The following is a 17,025-nucleotide window of genomic DNA, read 5'->3' as shown; positions in this document are numbered from 1 at the left end:
TTTTTTGTCACATGTTTCAAATCATCTAACAGGGATGATATGAATAAATACAAAAAAGCATTTTAAAGTGATGATTTCAGGTATGAAGCAGAGAAAACCAAACCAGAGCTATCTGTTCTAATGTGAGAACATGCTGGTCTCTAATACCCAGCTGTGGAAGCCCTGATACGAAGAACTACCATCAAGCATTTATAGTATCAAGTATTATTTGTGATTGTTGCGCGCTTTGAAACTGTGATGTTATCATTTGATCAAGTGTGCAGTGCGAGCAAATCATTGCTTGTGGTATCTGCTGTGTTATGTAATAGCACCAAAGTATTAGAACTTTACGTTCATGAGGAATTTCTGTGGAATTGCAGATGGATAAAACGACACATCACCTTAATAAAGACAGAAATCTTTAATAAGGTGCAGAAAGAGAAGATGGGGTGTTTATAGTAAAGCTGTTGTAAACAAAGAATTTAACAGATTTTTTTTCCCACTACAGATTGTGATGCAGTATTGACTCTGATGCTGATTTCAGTTGTCTGATTCTGTATTTTTGTTCTTTTGTTACAGAGTGAAACAGAACTTCGGTTTTGCCTTTGCTGGTAAGTAAGCAGCAATTGTAACTGCAGTAATATGACATTGTCACTGTGTAACATGTTTAGCAACTTACCTAACGTAGTTTGGTTTTTGTGACATTACCATTTACTGATGGGCAAAAACAAATGGTCAGAATTTATACCTTGTAGCAGCAAAGGCCCCACACATGACCTCTGACTGTCCCTGAAGTTTAACAGGCCATTTGTGTCTGATTTTTATGTTTGAACACAAACAACTGTTTTTATACAGTTGTTCATGTTCTCCGTGTGTTTATGGATTTACCTAGCAGACATAACTATGAACGCATTTTAGGTGAGTTAGTGTAAGTGGTAGCTTAAACACTTAAGAGCACCACAGTTGTTGATTTATATCTTCACTCATATTCTGCTTATGTATTACATTAAAGTCAGACCACTATAGAAGTATTTTTGCCTGAGTGAACAGAAGTGGTACGTTAAACATTTAAGCAATAATAAAAGACTAAGAGAACCAGAGTTGTGAGTAGGCAATGTTGTGTATGTTAAAGCCTGTGTGTAATTTATGTACACTAAGTTTAAATCAGTTTCTTAATAAGTTGCTTGATACAATGTGTTTGAAAATTATATATAAAAGGGAAATATTGCAAAATACAAAAAGATTCCTGCCAACAGGTACAATGGAAGGACTTTTTATTATAATTTTTAAGAAATTAATTGCAAAAATGGCGTGCCACTGTTGTTACTATAACATGTCAGAATTTACATGTATTTTAGGATTTACATATTCAGATCAGAACTAAAACCTAATGAGGTTTTCCGTTGATTCTAACAGTTGTGGTTTTTCCACACTTTATTAAGCACTGACTTGTGATAGAAAATGATGGAGCTAAAAAGCCATAATCTGTACCAACAAATATTGGTGCCTCTTCTTTGCACTTCTGTAGTATGCATGCCTTTATTACACATGTTATCGTCATGTGAGACTCTGTAACTAAAGTTTGTCCTCTTTAGACTACAGTGAGTTCATAAAGGCTTGAAGAAATTGAGGATCTTACTAGTTATTTCATGTCACAGTAAATTGGATTGTGTGTGAAGAGGTTCAACAGTGTAAGTCATTAAACAGTGATCTGATGTGTTGTTTCCTTTCTCTAGGATACTGATCTGATCGTCGCAAGTCTGGTAAGTATAGGTTTTGTCTGCAGTACAGTGCTGAGAAAGGTCTTTCTTCCTTGCAGATTTATTTTGTTTATGCTTTTTTTCACATGTTTCAAATCATCTAACAAGGATGACCTGGATAAATACAAAAAGCAGTTTTAAAGTGATGATTTCATTTTTGAACCAGAACAACCTGGTCTAATGTAAAAACATATTGGTCTCTAATACCCAGCTGTGGATGCCCTGATAGCAACAATTACCATCAAGCATTTACAGTAACTGGTAATGACTGGTTTACATCACTGGTTGATTTTGGTCCACTGTAATTTCAGAATTGTCTTAATTAGATCCAAACAGGACAGGCAAAAAAAGAAAAGAAAAAAGTCTTAATTAAGGCCCAATATAGGGTTTTCAAGTCATACCAAGTACCACGGTGGTTAGCACTGTTGCCGCACAGCAAGAAGGTCCTGAGTTTAATTCCAACATCAGGCCGGGGTCTTTCTGTGTGGAGTTTGCATGTTCTCCCCGTGTTTGCGTGGGTTCCCTCCGGGTACTCCGGCTTCCTCCCACCGTCCAAAGACATGCAGCTTGTGGGGATAGGTTAATTGAATAATCCAAATTGTCACTAGGTGTGTATCTGCGAATGAATGTGAGTGCGAATGGTTGTCTGTCCCTGTGTGTTGGCCCTGCGACAGACTGGCGACCTGTCCAGGGTGTACCCTGCCTCTCGCCCTATGACAGGTGGGATAGGCTCCAGCGCCCCCTGAAAAGGATAAGCGGAAGCGAATGGATGGATGGATGGATGGATAGGGTTTTCAAGTCATACCAAGTATCTTAATTTCATTAAAGTCCAGACTGATTCGTTTACACCAAGTGTTTTGTTTCATTCATTCAATTGGACTTGCTTGTGTGCTTCAGATCCTAAGTGTGATTAAACTTAAGCCCAGGACCTGATGAGTTGATGTAGGTCCTGAAGTAGTAAAGGAACTCTGGGACATCACAGTAACAGCACCATGTTTGACTTTAATGCTGGTGTTTTTCTCTCACTATAGATGATTCAGTTTAGTGCAGTTAGTCAGCACAGCTCTTGGTTATCATCGAGATATTATTAGGCAACTTGTTTTTGCCTGTTCAGCTACAATATCTGGGAGCGTTTTTGTTTTCTGGGGTCTCCAGATCCTTAGAAATCTCTTTGTAAACCTTTACAGAACTATATGTGTTTGTTTCACATTAGAGCAGCTCACGACTAGCAGTTTAGGGACAATTAAATATTCACATAGGGCAGGGGTCTCAAACTCCACTCTTCAAGGGCCGGTGTCCTGAAGCTTTTCCACGTGTCCCTGTTACAAAACACCTGAATAACATTTGTAGGTCATTAGTGAGAGTATAGAATTTGACTGTGTTGAAGTGGCATCCCCGAAGACTGTTCAAATTTAAGTAATTTAAGTGTTTGGAAAAATGTACTTCTAAAAGTACTTTCATTGCATCATGTTCATTCACTCATGAGCTGCTATAACATGAATCAAATGGCTGAATTACCACCTCAGCATGCAGTCACGTTCTGTAGAGTTTTGCTAATGACCTACTAATGTTATTCAGGTGTGTTGCAACAGGGACACATAGAAAAGTTTCTGGACACCAGGCCTTAAGGACCAGAGTTTGAGACCACTGGTGGTAGGGCATTGTGGATTTCAAAAGCTTCTTCCCTTAAATCACTGCCTAAAAACTGCTTTTTGTAATTTGTCATAATGACTTGCAAAATATAGGTGGGATGAAATCATAAACATAAGACATTTTATAGTGGCCTGATATTTTTATCAAGGCTGTTTTTTGAAAATAATCCTGCCCTAATTTACAAAAGATGAACTGTCTGAAAGTCATGTTTGTTTGTTTGTTTAAGAAATGTGGGAATCTCCAGCAAAGATCTTACATGCAACAGCTCAGATACAGCACTCACTTCTGTTCTTTTTATCATGAAATGATCTACAAAGAAATGATCATCATACTAAATTTTGTTAATTAGGCCTTTATATCAGCTATGATAAGTTTATTATAGATTTAGTGTAGTGCTTATTGCTGTGTATCAAACATGCCCCAAATGTGACTGAAATATGTAGAAACTGCTGTGTAGAAACTAGCTGTCTCCAAATTTCTCATTTTGCCAAAATTCATACAGAGTGACCTGAAACTGTGCTGTAACCTCAGTGTGTTGGTTTTGTTGGACCATTTAATATTTACAGTAAGTTACTGTAGCAGCACGTCTTAGTTTGAGTTTATAGACTTAGTTTATTGTTTTAATAGAATGTAAAAATGTCCTTATAACAGTTCCACCATCATTTGTTAAACATTGTCATTCTGTTCAGTCCAATAATTTACTGTAGAAGTCTTTAGTATTTAAAGCCCTACATGTATTGTATTTTTGAGATTATAAGGCATAATGTCAATAAACAAGCCTGTTTTTAAGGCAGATTAAGCCAAACAAACAGTCAGATAAGTCAAACTTTATTCAAGTCATTCACAAACAACTCTCAACACTGTTCAGTTGTAACACATAAAATACAGAACAATACACTCACTTTTTCAGTTCATTCCTCATCCACAAATCCATCAAACTCTTCATGGGTTGATCAGTTTGAAATCTGCTTCTTAAGCATGTCTCTTAGCACGTGCCAGGTCCTTGTACACACACCATAATGTTATGTTGAAGCACCGTACGAATTACTCTGCGAGGGTCCTGACTATGGTAGCCATAATGCTCTGACAATACATCAAGCAGCGCAGCTTTGTAGCTTACGAAGTCTTACTAAAATATTTGACAGAATTTTGAGCGCTGTGTACCACAGAAATCCCGTTTGAGGTCAGTAAGCATAACCAGAATCGATACGCTAGGCACATTGTATGTTTTTGAGATAATGACAGGATTTTAGGTGTGCCATATAGTCTGAAGAATATGGTAAATCCAAGCATGTTGGAAATATGACTAATTCCATGCCTTTTGTGTCTTACAGGTGACCTGCTGCAGAAGATCCTCTCTCTCTCTATCATTATAAGCAATTCTGTCTATCCTATCACTCTCCCAACTCTATCTAATTTGAAAGCCATTCTATCTTGTATCCCTCTATCCCTACTGCTCTATCTAATTTGAAAGCCATTCTATCTTGTATCCCTCTATCCCTACTGCTCTATCTAATTTGAAAGCCATTCCATCTTGTATCCCTCTATCTCTACTGCTCTATCTAATTTGAGAATCCAAGTTTTGAGAATCCTTTCAGAATCCAATTTTCAGAAATCCAAGTTACCAGAACTTGATCTATCTGTTACAGAATTCTGAGAGATCTCTGCTCTCACTGCTCTTTCTTTCCTGTCATTAAGCTCTCTCACATTCAGTCATTTTGCTTTAAATTACAAGTTGAATATACAGTAGTAGAATTACAGTACAGTAGAACTTATAGTAGAAACTACTTACACAGCCCTACATTTGTCATTTTAATTTTGCATTAGACTTTAGTTTGGACTGCTAGTTTGGCTTACTTTGATCAATTGTATAAAATATCACCTTTTTATAAGTTTATTTGTAATAAGATAATCTGGTTATTTTGTAATACATACATTCAGATAAATAAATCAGATCCAGTCTGTTAGTCTGTTTCATTGGCTATAACATTTGACTGCAAGTTTATAGTATTATTATTTAAGGACAAACCCATTTTGTCACTCAGTGTAAGTATTCAGTCAGTATTGTCATCGAGAAGTGCCTGAGGACCCAGACTTCCTGTTTCCTGACTGCTGCAGAACATCCAGCTGAAGAAACCCCGTTTCTAAAAGAGCTACAATAAAACGGACCAAATTGTTTCCAGAGAACTTTGAATTTCCTTTATTTTGAGTTTGGAGTACAAATCAGCTTTTTAACATCTATTCATATATTCATAAAAACATTTTATAGTATAATAGTACATTTCTCAGATTTAACAGTAACTTAAGGAGTTATAAGTTTTTCTGTGTTTCAAGGTTCAGTTTTGTTTATATTTGTGTATAACCACATATAAGCTCCAGATTGTACTTCAGCAAAATGCCAAGAAAAAGTCAAAGGTCGCAGTCCCTGAAGCTTAGATGGCAAAAGCAGAAAGAACAGGTGAATGTTTCTCAGAGCAGTGAGCAGGTAAAGGTGTGTGTTTCAGCTTTTCCCAGCACAGAAGTGCAGAGCAGTGTTCAGACAGCCACAGTGTCTTATGCAGATGTGGTAAAGAGAAGTGTTCCCTCAGTGTCTGTCCCAGAGCCTGGAGTTATGCAGGTAATCCAGACTAAACCCCAGCTAACTGTACAAACACAGCATGATGGAGAGACAGCCACAGTGTCTTATGCAGATGTGGTAAAAAGAAGTGTTCCCTCAGTGTCTGTCCCAGAGCCTGAAGTTATGCAGGTAATCCAGACTAAACCCCAGCTAACTGTACAAACACAGCATGATGGACAAGCTCCAGGACAGTCTCATGTACAGGTTACAAACAGTGAAAGTCCACGAGTGAGTAGCGTCTGTGCTTCCCGAAGCCAGGCCGCTCCTAGGTATGGAAAGTACCGGAATCAGCAATGCATGGCTAACAGTTTGGTTTTCCTGTCATTCTTACACGAGGATGAATTTATTACCAGAGCAGATCTAAACCGTGTGTTGGACAAAGGCCATGCCGTCTATTCAGATGCCAGACTGAGGTTTGTGAACAGTGTGTTTCTAGCCTGCGATGAACTTCCCTCAGTTGTTACCAGCCGCACACACGAGTATCAAGTCGACATGTCTCAGTTTGCTCATTACGGCACATTTGATGGTACAGATCACTTTCCGAGCCTTGAACAGGGATTACAGTGTTTGGCTTCAGACGTTCGCTATGCTTTGCTAGTCATGGGAGGAACAGTCATCGCTGTTAGCAGGCTGACTTCAGGTGAATATGCATATTTTGACCCTCACCCACGTAAGTCTACTGGTATGCCATTGTCGCTAAGTGTAAGTGGTGGAACTGCAGTTATGTTGAAATTCACACGTCTTAATGACATGATTGACAGGATCAAACGTTTGTACAGAATGTTCAGCATCGCACCAAGCTGTACTTATGAACTACAGCCCATCGAGTTTCACAGTGAAAACGCTGCTGACCAAAGAGATGCTAATCAAACCACCGAATACAGACAAACAGCTACAACTGTTACAGCACCAGCTTTAAATGAAGCCGTTCATGAAATAAACTCCCAAAGATCTACTGACCAGACACAGAAGACTGTGAGAGACACTTTAACGACTGAAGTGACATCATCCAGAGTGGATTATTCAAATGAGACAGCTGCTACTGAAAACAACCATCTTCCTTCTGAGTATTTAGAAAAAGAAACATCTGCATCCTCTGTGAGAGAAACGCAGGTAACATCAGATTCTGTTCCTCAGAATGATTCAAACACTGCCTACTGTTTAACTAATATAACAGAGGAACTCTCAAATAAACTGCTGAAATATAATAAACAGCAAAGGAGAAAAATAAGGAGAAGATTATTAGCCCAAGAAAAAGTACCACAGAGAAAGGAAAATCAGAAGAAGAAAGAAAGGCAGATGTACAGGTTTGATGAAAGCTTCAAGACAAAGAAAAAAAACTCAACTAAGAAGTGTAATGATCCTGATCACAGACAGAAAAAGAGCATGTACAAAAATGAATTGTATAAATTAAATGCTACCTATAAGGAGAAACAGAGAGAACATTTAAGAAAGATGTATAGGGAAAGTGCTAAAATTAGAGAGAGAAAAAGAGAATGTGTCATAAGGACATATAAAGACAATCCCCTATTCAGAGAAAAGCAGAAGGAACGTATAACAAGAACATATAGAGAGTCTCCCATATTCAGAGAAAAGCAGAAGGAACGTGTAACAAGAACATATAGAGAGTCTCCCATATTCAGAGAAAAGCAGAAGGAACGTGTAACAAGAACATATAGAGAGTCTCCCATATTCAGAGAAAAGCAGAAGGAACGTGTAACAAGAACATATAGAGAGTCTCCCATATTCAGAGAAAAGCAGAAGGAACGTGTAACAAGAACATATAGAGAGTCTCCCATATTCAGAGAAAAGCAGAAGGAACGTGTAACAAGAACATATAGAGAGTCTCCCATATTCAGAGAAAAGCAGAAAGAGCGTATAAGAAGAATATACAGAACTTGTGCTGGATTCAGAGAGAAACATAAAGCTTACATGAGGTCATATGTATATAACCTATATAAAAAAAGCGAAGATTTTAAACAGAAAAAACGATCTTATATGACAAAGCGGTATGGAGAAGAAAAACAATTTCAGCAACAACACAAGGACAATATGAGAGAACGAATGAGAGTAAAATATTGGAACGGTTTTTCTTTCAGACAGATGCATAATATCAGATGTGCAATGAATATAAAACGGAAATATCGCCAGATGCATCGACCAGCTGAGAGTTTACAGTGTCATCCAGAGAACACTTTAATGAATGAGGCCATATCTCGTTTCAGATCCAACATTAAGTCAGCACCATCTTATGTTTGTACTGTTTGTCTAAAAGCTTCTTTTCCTAATCAGGTGAAAATCTGCAAAAGAGAAAATTACTCAAAACACCAGACTGTAGCTCATCAGTGCCTAACTGGTAAATTTGTTCATGTGTGTGATGAAGCATGTCATGATCACTGCAGCTTTCCTGTTGAGAGAAAAAAAGAGTATATCTGTCACACATGTCACAGTTCCCTCAAAAGTGGATGCATGCCCAGGCTTGCTGCTGTTAATGGTTTAGAACTGCAGGATATTCCAGCTGAACTTTGTGATCTCAACATTCTGGAGAGACATCTGATTGCCAAATGCATACCATTTGCTAAGATTATTCCTCTTCCAAAGGGGAGACAGAGACTCATACGTGGTAATGTGGTGTGTGTACCATCTGAGGTCCAACAAACAGTTGACTCTTTACCGAGGATCAGAAGCCAATCACAGATCATGAGGATAAAGCTGAAAAGACGACTGTGCTACAAAGGCCATCAGCTGTTCCAGACTGTCACCTGGTCTAAACTCATTCAAGCTCTGCGTAAACTGAAACAAATTCATCCACAGTACACAGATATTATTATCAGAGATGATGCATTGCTTTGTGATCCAACGTTACCTGATGATGACAGCAGTGATGAAGCCAGCATGGCAAGTGATGATTATAATGAAGCAGATTTAATGGAAATTGACAACTATGAAAAAGATGCCCTTTTGTGTGAAAGTGAGTGTCAAAGTGACCAAGATATTAATATGCAATCCTGTGATGAACAACCAGAGGAACAAAATCCAGATGAACCAGAAAGTGATTTGAACAATGGAGGTTTTGCTCTAGAAAGTTGTCTGCAGCCTGTAGACATTTCAGAAGAGATTCTCTGTTTCACTGATAACACATATTGTGTGGCTCCTGCAGAAAGAAACAATCCTGTTAGCTTCTTCAGAACTCCTCATTTGGAAGCCATGGCATTTCCTGTGCAGTTTCCTACTGGTCAGAATACACTGGATGAAAAGAGACTTCTTAAACTCACACCAAGTGCTTACTTCAAATCAAGGCTTTTCAACATTGATGCAAGATTTGCTAAAGACACAAATTACCTGTTTTTCTCACAGTTTGTCACTGAAATACACTTGGCTAATTCCAGTATGACGATACAGCTAAGGAAAGGTAAAACTATGACCAAAGATGGACGCAAAATCACATCAGGAATGTTACAAAGTAAGACAGAAGTAGAGAAGCTGGTAAGAAATAAAGATGCAATCAGATTTATGCAGCCACTCAGAGGAACTCCAGCTTACTGGCAGAAAACTACCAGAGATCTATTCAGCATGGTTCGCCAAATAGGAACACCTCAGTTCTTTGTCACTTTCTCTGCTGCTGAGATGAGATGGCCTGAAGTGATTCAAGCAATAAAGAGACAGCAAGGTGAAGAGGTTGATTTTGAAGCCCTGGACTGGTCAGAAAAGTGTGAAATTCTAAGATCAAATCCAGTAACCACCATGCGAATGTTTGATAAACGTGTTGAGGCTTTGTTCAGAGATTTGCTTTTTTCTCCTGCACAGCCCCTTGGTGAGATCATTGATTACTTTTACAGAGTTGAGTTCCAGCACAGAGGTAGTCCACATATACACATGTTGCTGTGGATTCGAGAAAAGGTAGAAGCAGATGTGGATGACGACCAAACTGTCTGTGACTTTGTTGACAGATACATCTCAGCTCAACTCCCTGATCCAGAAAAACAACCTGAACTGCACAAAAAAGTCACTGAGCTACAAAAGCACAGCAAAAACCACACAAAGACATGCTTTAAGAGTGTGAACTCTGGTTGTAGATTTGGGTTTCCCAAACCACCAGCCACAAGAACAATGATTGTGAGACAGGATGAGGATTCAGACACTGAAGCTGCAAAAGCCAAACTCAGACCTTTGTTGAACCTGCTGAAGGAACCTGAAGCTGCTTCCCTCACCATAGAGCAGATTCTGTCACGATGCAACTTAACAATGAATGAGTATGAACAATGCCTCCAAGACATAAACAAGAAAACAGCTCTGATTCTGAAACGTGACCCAAATGAGTGTTGGATCAACAATTACAACCCAGACCTGCTTGAAGCCTGGAACTCTAATTTAGATGTCTCATTCATTTTGAATGCCTATTCATGTATAGAATACCTCTGTAAATATATAACAAAGAAAGAATCTGGCCTCTCTGAATACCTGAAGACAGTTATTGACAACTCTGATAAGAACACCGTCAATGAGTGTGATGAAATGAGAGCTGTGATGCAGGCTTACTCAAAAAAGAGAGAAATCAGCGCACAGGAGTGTGTGACTCGAGTCTGTGGCCTAAAAATGAAAAAATGTTCCCGCAGTGTTGTATTTGTACCAACAGATGATAACCCAGTAAAAATGAGTCGGCCCATGAGCTTCCTGGAAAGCACAACACACGACAGTTGTAATATTTGGATGACAAGTTTGAGTGATAAATACAAATGCAGACCTGAGACCCCAGAATATGAGGAAATGTCACTGGCTGATTTTGCTGCCTTGTGCAGGTTGGTGAGTGGTCCAAATGAAGGAAAAGATGTGCTTCCTCTTCTAAACCAGCTTGGATTTGTACAAAGGCGAAAGAATGATAAACCAGCTATAATCAGATATTACCACTGTTCACAGGAAAAAGATCCTGAGCAATATTATGGTCGACTGTTGAGACTTTACCTTCCACACAGATCAGAGCAGGAACTGAAACCACAAGGGTTCCAAACCTATCAGTCCTTCTACAACTCAGGTTTTGTACGACTTCCATGTTCAGACCACAGTGAGTCTGTGAAAAGGGTTGTGAAAAGAAATAAAGACAAGTATGAGAAGAACTCTGAGGATATTGAGAGTGCACTGGAAGAGTTTGAACAAAATAGGGATGTTGTGATTGATGAATGGTGTAATCTTGCTCCTGAATCTGAAGTTGTGAGGCTGCAATGTGATGAGAATCTTCCTGAGAGACATTCTGATGATGAGAACGAACAGGAGAATGTCCCCGACTACAGTCGTCAGTCTGATGCTGTAACAGAGATCAGAGCCATCAGAGAACAACCTGCAGTAGATCCAGCCGTGGTACGTGTAATGTATCAGAATCTGAACCAGAAGCAGGCCTGCGTGTTCTATGCCATAAGAGACTGGTGTATTCAGCGAGTTTGTGGTTTGAACCCAGATCCATTTTTCTTCTATATCAATGGTGGTGCAGGAACTGGAAAGTCACATCTGATTAAGTGTATTCATTCTGAAGCATCAAAGATCCTGAGCAGACTGCCTGCTAATGCAGAAGAAGCTGACATATCAAATCCAACTGTTTTACTGACTTCATTTACCGGTACAGCAGCTTTTTCTATCAATGGCTCTACATTACATTCTCTACTGAAACTACCCAGGAGTCTGAAACCACCCATTCAAGGACTTGGTAACCAACTGGATGAAGTCAGATCTGAGCTGATGAATGCTGAAATTATTGTTATTGATGAGATTTCAATGGTTTCAAAACCCCTTTTTGCTTATGTGGATGCAAGACTGAAACAAATCAAAGGCACTCAGAGACCTTTTGGTGGAATGTCAGTTTTAGCTGTTGGAGATTTTTACCAGCTGCCACCAGTGCGACAGTCTAAACCTCTCTGTGTTTACGATCCAGAACAGATTGACCTATGGCAGGAACATTTTCAGATGATCACTCTAACCGAGATCATGCGTCAGAAAGATGATGTGGCCTTTGCAGAGATGCTGAACAGGATTAGAGTCAAAGAAAAGACAGATGAGCTTTCTCAGTGCGACAGAGATTTGTTGTCACAGGCTGTGACTGCACCAGAAGAATGTCCAACTGAGGTCTTACACATTTATGCCACCAACAAGAATGTGGAATCCCACAACACAGATACCCTGAAGAAGCTTCATTCAAACATCATAATCATCAATGCAGACGATTTCCAGAAGGATAAATGTACAGGCAGAATGGAACGAAGAGACAAACCATTTACAGGTGGGAGAAATGATTTACCTGACACTCTGAATGTTGCTGAAGGAGCTCGAGTCATGCTGACCAGAAACTTGGACACACTAAACGGTTTGGTCAACGGTGCTTTTGGTATACTGGTAAAGGTGGTGAGATCTGAAAATGATGGACACATAATTAAACTGGGGCTCAGGATGGACAACCGGCAGCCTATGAGACACAACCGCAGTGCTAATGCAGCTTCTGATGATCTGGTTTACATTGAGAGAGCAGAGGAGAGTCTGAAGTTTAAAGGAGCAGTACGCAGACAGTTTCCTGTAAAGCTAGCATTCGCTTGCACAATTCACAAAACTCAGGGTCTTACAACACAGACAGCTGTAGTTTCAATGAAGAACATTTTTGAACCAGGTATGGCTTACGTTGCTCTCAGCAGGGTGACGTCTCTCAGTGGACTCTATTTGCAGGACTTGGATGAGAAAAAGATTTACGCCAATCCCGAGGTAACTGCAGCGCTCCAAACCATGAGACAAGCCAGTGTTGAGGAAATGATGCCTCTTCTTCAGGTCAGAGAAACAGCCAGCAGACTTGACACTCTTACACTGATCCATCACAATACAGAGGGTTTGCCATCTCACATCAGTGACATCAAGAGTCATCATGAAATGTGTTTAGCAGATGTTTTGTGTCTCACTGAGTCTCACCTTCAAGGCTCCTTTGTTGCAGACAGTCTTCATTTGGATGGCTACACCATGTTCAAACGCAACAGACATGTGTCCTACACAAACTTTCCTCACATGGCCAGCAGAAGTGGTGGGGGAGTTGTTGTGTATTTGAGGAATCATTTTCAGGTTCAGGTAAAACAGTATCTGCATAATGTCACTGATCTTGAGTTTTTAGTGTTGAAGGTTCAGGCTCCATTCCCTGCACTCATTGCTGTTGTGTACAGACCCCCTGACTACAGTTTGACACCATTCATGCAAAACCTGGTAAGTCTTTTAGATTCACTTGAAATAATGGACTGTCACCCAATAATTGTGTGTGGAGATTTTAATGAGAACCAGTTGCAGAGTGGAAGAAAACAGATTCTGGAGCAGTTTCAGTCGAGAGGGTATTCACAGCTGATCACTTCTGGCACTACAGACAAGAACACCCTGCTTGACCTCATTTTTATTTCTCAGCCACAGAAATGTCTATATTCAGGTGTTCTGAGATCATATTACAGTTACCACAACCCTGTCTTTTGTGTCCTGTCCTCGAGCCAATCATGAAGTCGTCTGGTGAGTTTTGAAACAATTACAGATCATGTTTGTTACAGAGTTTACTGATTGTAGAGCATGAAAAATATTTTTCATTGAAAAAATTGTCTTCCCTACTCTGTCTGTAAGAAGACCCTTTCTTATTGCAATGTTATTAATCATTTCACCAAATCATTGCTGAACTTCATGCAGAGCAGAGAACATCTGCTATCATGCACCTCTGATCTGAAATGTGCTGCAACATTTATTAAACCAACATCATTTCTTTTATTCTCATGTTTTAAATGACTAAATCTTTTTACTGTGACGTATGTAGCTCAACAAACGAGATCTTCCCCTCCAAGGGCTTGAAAATATGAAATAGTAAATAAATAAATCCCACATAAATGCAGGTATTTATTATGGGTCACATGAATAAATACAGACAATTATATTTTCTTGATTATAGTAGCTTTTGTAGAATCAAAAGTTTTTGTGATGAATGAGTTTTTGCTTATCATGTTTTACAGGTAAAAAATGTCAAAAGTTATAAACTATCTTTAGGCTACCAGAGATGTCTATAATGATACATTATGTAGAGAAAAACATTAGTACAGCTTACAGAATATGTATAAAAACTGATTTAGAAGTAAATGGATAGTTTTCTGAAAGTTCCCGACTACAGTTTAACACCACCCACCCAGATCAGCCCCCAAGTGTCTATGTAATGCTGGTATGGTGTGTGAGTTTGACTTGGCCTTTATCCGGGTGGGTTTGGGTTTGGGTGGATAAAGGCCAAGTCAGAATTCTCTGAGCAGCTGGAAAAAGCTGCTAATAAACAAAGACATCAAAAAGTGTGGGCTTTAGGTGTAGCCCCCGCTTTCTGATGCACTAATTAGACTTAGTAACCGACACCCCATACCAGCATTACATAGACACTTGGGGGCTGAGCTGGGTGGGTGGTGTTATAAGCACGTGTTTTGTTAGATATATTTTTTCAGACACCATCTTCATGAACTGCTGAGCCAAACCTGATCCATCAGTGCTGGACTGCACAGATAACTACATGCCACAAGGAGACTGCTGTTTTATGAACTGCCATACCAGTGTGTCTTCAATGGAGAAGATGACACACCCATCACCTGACCTCCTGCCTGATCTGGAGACCATCATCATGCTACCACACTACACACCTCTGAGACCATCAATGATGACTCATACTGAGGAAACTGTATTTCCTGTCAGAGATGCTCAGTGATCCTCAGAGCAGAGAGAGGTATCATTCTTTATCTTTGATAAAAAAAAAATGTCAGTGTTTTTAATTCAATTAATTAATTAAAATCCTGTTTATTGCATAAATAATTCCACACTCAAATGATTATACTTGTTGACACTTTTTGAGTTTTAATTCACATTATGGATTACAAATCTATGCTTTTTCTACTCTGTCTCTCTGTGCAGGTATTGCTGTCTTCTGAGTTCTTCCGTGTCCCAACTGAGGCCTTCAAACCTCATTGCAGAGCTCATGTCTTTCCTCACCATCATGTGAGTGTGAGATTGCTCTGGATTCTGGTTATGTGGCCCGCAGCACCTATAAGGTATTTCAACATTGTTCATTGTATAACTTATTTGTAGTTTTTAGGGTTTCTACAGACAAAAAAAATGTTCCTTTTTCTGTATTTTTTAGAACAAGCTCGTCCAGTGTGCCTGCATTCCAGCTTCTTAGACTCTACGCAAGTGGACAGAGTATCAGTGTTTGGCCACTCTTACAGACACTGACTTCTGTCAATTCACTTCTACTGATCGGGCACCTCACTCCAGGAAGACAGAGGGCTGCAAGCCTGTCATCATTTCCAGTGTGGCTTTGTATTCTTGGGGTAGCATCAGATTTTTCCCACAAATATTCAAAGGTAACACTTGTTTTAAGCTTAGTTATTAAATCAAAAGTCTTCCCTTGTGTCATGTCTGTGAAGGTTCTCATGATGTCCTTTGATGTAGTCTCTCTCTTCACTTGCATACCCACTACAGAGGCCGTGGAGACTGTCAGAAAACGACTGCAAGAAGACAGCTCCTTGGAAGACAGGACCAACTTCACACCCGATCAGATGTGCACACTGTTAGACCTCTGCCTCACCACTACATATTTCAAATACAACGAGGGTTTCTACAGACAAAAACATGGCTGTGCCATGGGTTCCCCTGTGTCACCTGTTGTAGCCAACCTTTACATGGAGGAAGTGGAAAGGAAGGCTCTTGGCTCTTTCAAAGGAAGAGTACCCAGCCACTGGTAGAGATATGTAGACGACACCTGGGTCAAAATCAAAAGGCAAGAAGTGGAATCCTTCACTGCGCACATTAACGCCGTGGATAAAAACATCAAGTTCACCAGGGAAGACACAAAGGACGACTGTTTGCTTTTCCTGGACTGCGCTGTGCACATTGAAGAGAACAGCAACCTCAACATCGAAGTTTACCGGAAGCCCACACACACGGACCAGTACCTCCTCTTTGACTTCCATCACCCTCTGGAACACAAACTTGGAGTAATTAGGACACATCCCCCCCCCCCGGGCAGAACATGTTCCCTCTAAGCCTGAAGGGAAAAAGAAGGAACACACACATGTAAAGGAAGCACTCAAAACGTGTGGATATCCTAATTGGGCGTTTATAAAGTCAGCAAAGATGCACAGAAAAGAACATCAGATACCAGCGAGGGAGGATAAGAAAGACAGATGCAACAACATTGTCATCCCCTATGTACTAATTAGACTTAGTAACCGACACCCCATACCAGCATTACATAGACACTTGGGAGCTGAGCTGGGTGGGTGGTGTTAAAAGCACTTGTTTTGTAGATATATTTTTTCAGACACGGCACAGTCTCCTTTGTGGCAAAACCTTCAAACTTCACCATCCTCAGCTGAAACAACAACATCTTAACACCATCTTCATGAACTGCTGAGCCAAACTTGATCCATCAGTGCTGGACTGCACAGATAACTACATGCCACAAGAAGACTGCTGTGTTATGAACTGCCATACCAGTGTGTCTTCAATGGAGAAGATGACACACCCATCCTGCCTGATCTGGAGACCATCATCATGCTGCAGAGCGTTCTCACTCCCGAGGCGTAACATGTCGACGTTTTGTCACGTCCCGCGGCGTTCCTGAGGAACGCGAAAGGAGACCTTCGGCGTTCTTATGGTACGCGGTGGGTTATGGCTGGAATCCAGTGCAATGACGCTCCCGCGGTAATAGACGTTCCAGCCCTGTATTCCAGCCCTAAACCTAACCTTATCCCTAGCCCTAACCATAACCTTATTCCAGACCGTAACTAGGACTTTAATGATGTTAAATAGCGTGTTTCTAAGCGATTTGAAGAAAAAGAGCGAACATGTGTAGGTTCAGTCCAGACGGTTCTCATATTTCCTCTTTTTCCGAGGTCGTCATTTAGGAACGTGGTGGGTAGCCGAAAACGTAATATGGTGACGATTTGTCACCTAGCGTAAAATGTTACGCTTTGGGAGTGAGAACGGGTT

The 17,025-nt window shown here is 40.0% G+C and overlaps 1 protein-coding gene and 1 long non-coding RNA gene across 5 annotated transcripts; one reads left to right on the top strand and one right to left on the bottom strand.

Moving 5' to 3' along the window:
- Positions 1 to 5,439: 5,439 nt before the first annotated feature.
- Positions 5,440 to 6,968, bottom strand: LOC146694511 (uncharacterized). Its single transcript, XR_014914898.1, has 2 exons — positions 6,343 to 6,968; positions 5,440 to 5,545 (listed from the first exon to the last, which is right to left on the bottom strand). It is a non-coding gene; the product is annotated as an uncharacterized LOC146694511 (long non-coding RNA).
- A 787-nt stretch (positions 6,969 to 7,755) lies between these two features.
- Positions 7,756 to 16,431, top strand: LOC146694510 (uncharacterized). Of its 4 annotated transcripts, XR_014914895.1 has the most exons (4): positions 7,756 to 14,761; positions 14,947 to 15,083; positions 15,173 to 15,395; positions 15,514 to 16,431. XR_014914895.1 is itself a non-coding variant. In XM_085430737.1 (3 exons), exons 1-2 carry the CDS (start codon positions 7,942 to 7,944, stop codon positions 13,082 to 13,084), a joined length of 4,983 nt encoding a protein of 1,660 aa, XP_085286863.1. In that variant the 5' UTR covers positions 7,756 to 7,941; the 3' UTR covers positions 13,085 to 13,104; positions 13,197 to 13,258. The 4 variants fall into 4 exon arrangements, 3 of the variants coding, with proteins under 3 accessions (XP_085286863.1, XP_085286860.1, XP_085286861.1); XM_085430737.1 differs by lacking the exons at positions 14,947 to 15,083; positions 15,173 to 15,395; positions 15,514 to 16,431 and having other exon boundaries at positions 7,756 to 12,813; positions 12,974 to 13,104; positions 13,197 to 13,258; XM_085430734.1 differs by lacking the exons at positions 14,947 to 15,083; positions 15,173 to 15,395; positions 15,514 to 16,431 and having other exon boundaries at positions 7,756 to 13,104; positions 13,197 to 13,264.
- Positions 16,432 to 17,025: the final 594 nt, after the last annotated feature.

This window comes from Copadichromis virginalis, linkage group LG14 (genome assembly GCF_057382275.1).
Source record: "Copadichromis virginalis isolate Kocher_CV1m ecotype Utaka linkage group LG14, C_Virginalis_male_GT1.1, whole genome shotgun sequence".
Classification (NCBI taxonomy): domain Eukaryota; kingdom Metazoa; phylum Chordata; class Actinopteri; order Cichliformes; family Cichlidae; genus Copadichromis; species Copadichromis virginalis.
The sequence above is the reverse complement of the archived record's forward strand: the minus strand, read 5'-3'. Positions and strand labels throughout refer to the sequence as shown.

Bases quoted from the DNA above. Each gene is read 5' to 3' on its own strand.
- LOC146694510 (XM_085430734.1), top strand. From the start codon at position 7,942: ATGAGGTCATATGTATATAACCTATATAAAAAAAGCGAAGATTTTAAA.